The following is a 1687-nucleotide window of genomic DNA, read 5'->3' as shown; positions in this document are numbered from 1 at the left end:
AAAAGATTTCAGGGACCCCAGTGTGCAGAAAAATTCTAGTATACTTTTAGATGAGCAAAACTGCAACACTGCATGCAAAAAAGAGGCATGGTTGTCATTAAAATTTTCACTTGCCACAGTTTGGCCTGAATTTGGAGCCTTATTAAACCCCTTACCCAACAACCTGAAACTGACTGTTTATTTTAACAAACAACAATTCAGTATGACTGTTTTTGACTGTTTAAGGTTTAACACCTTTTCATAATTATGGAAAAGTCTTCAGGCAATTTACAAAAGATACACCATTAGCAACAATATTAACTGTATCATCACATGATATTTTCTATTTTTGTAAAAACATACTATAAAGTAACTTATATGTTTACAGAAAAACAATATTGAATAAATAATAAAATACATGCCAACTGAAAGATAGGGGTTAAACAATAGCTATATATTGTATATTTGCCATATCTGATGAACAAAAATGTGTGCATTGTTTATTTATCTATACTACTTGGCCATCAGGTGTTTCTTAGTGTTTTTCTCAGGCCTCAAGAGAATGATGAAACATTTTGGGGCAAAGATACAGAGCAGTAAACCATAGCTAGAGGCCAAGATTGCAAAAATCTCCACAGCAACAGTGTATTTCCCAGGAGAGCTAATGTAAGCGGGGACAAAAGCTATCCAGACGGCACAGAATATCAGCATGCTGAAGGTGATCAGTTTAGCCTCATTGAAGTTGTCAGGGAGTTTCCGAGCAAGAAAAGCCAGGAGGAGACAGGTGCAGGCCAGCAAACCAATGTAACCCAGAACCAAAGAGAAGCCCACGACAGAGGCCATGGCACACTCCAGGGTGACCTTTGACCCTTTAAAACCCAGATCACGTTGAGGCACCGGGGGGCTGAGGGACAACCAAATGGCACAGATGATAATCTGGATTTGAAAAGAATGTAATCAAAAATATAAAACATATATTTTACCAAAAAGATATGTTTTTATTGTTAAGTAAGAAGCACATCAGTAGTACCTGTATACAAGTAAGGAAGAAGACACTCCCTCTCTGTTGGCCAGGACCAAACCATCTAATCAAAGCTTCAGCACCAGGACGAGCTGAGCGAAACGCTGCCAGAACAACTATGGTCTTGACTTGGAGGCAGGAAACACAAAGTACAAAGCTGATCCCAAAAGCTGCCTGCTGGAAACGACAAGCCCAGACTGATGGACGGCCAATGAAAACCAGAGAGCACAGGAAGCAGAGCTTCAGCGACAGGAGAAGCAGGAAGCTCAGTTCTGAGTTGTTGGCTCGCACCTGCAAATGAAAAGACATGACTAACCTATAGTTTGTTTACTATTGTAGTAATCCATTTTAAAAACAAGAAATACCGTCAGGTGGTTGTATCCCTTCGCATACCCATGCAGATACATAAAGTTTACATAAATGTCTGTGAAAATGTGGATGCTTCACAAACCTCTTCCCTTAGCTGCACAGAACAATCTGCAGTTTCAAGATGTGCACCCAAGATTAGTGTCATCTATTCAGTATCTGACCAAATGTCTCCCCTTCAGTTCCTGAGTTACGACACTAAGTCATGGCCAGAAAAGTGTTTTTGCAGAACATTATGTCACAGCTGACCTCTGACCTCTTGGATGTACAATACCAGAACGTCATCATTATTTCCTATGAAACATTTGTATGAAATTTAAG

General features: G+C 39.7%; 1 protein-coding gene across 1 annotated transcript; it reads right to left on the bottom strand.

Moving 5' to 3' along the window:
• Positions 1 to 492: 492 nt before the first annotated feature.
• LOC121964248 (vomeronasal type-2 receptor 26-like) lies at positions 493 to 1291 on the bottom strand (the record flags this gene model as incomplete). The annotated part of the gene is made up of 2 exons (XM_042514465.1): positions 493 to 915; positions 1010 to 1291. Coding segments are annotated over 2 exons (705 nt in total), but the record flags the coding sequence as incomplete, so codon positions are not given.
• Between the last annotated feature and the right edge of the window lie 396 nt (positions 1292 to 1687).

The sequence above is a fragment of the Plectropomus leopardus genome, unplaced genomic scaffold, assembly GCF_008729295.1.
Source record: "Plectropomus leopardus isolate mb unplaced genomic scaffold, YSFRI_Pleo_2.0 unplaced_scaffold14786, whole genome shotgun sequence".
Lineage (NCBI taxonomy): Eukaryota > Metazoa > Chordata > Actinopteri > Perciformes > Serranidae > Plectropomus > Plectropomus leopardus.
This window is presented reverse-complemented; position numbering and strand designations above follow the sequence as displayed.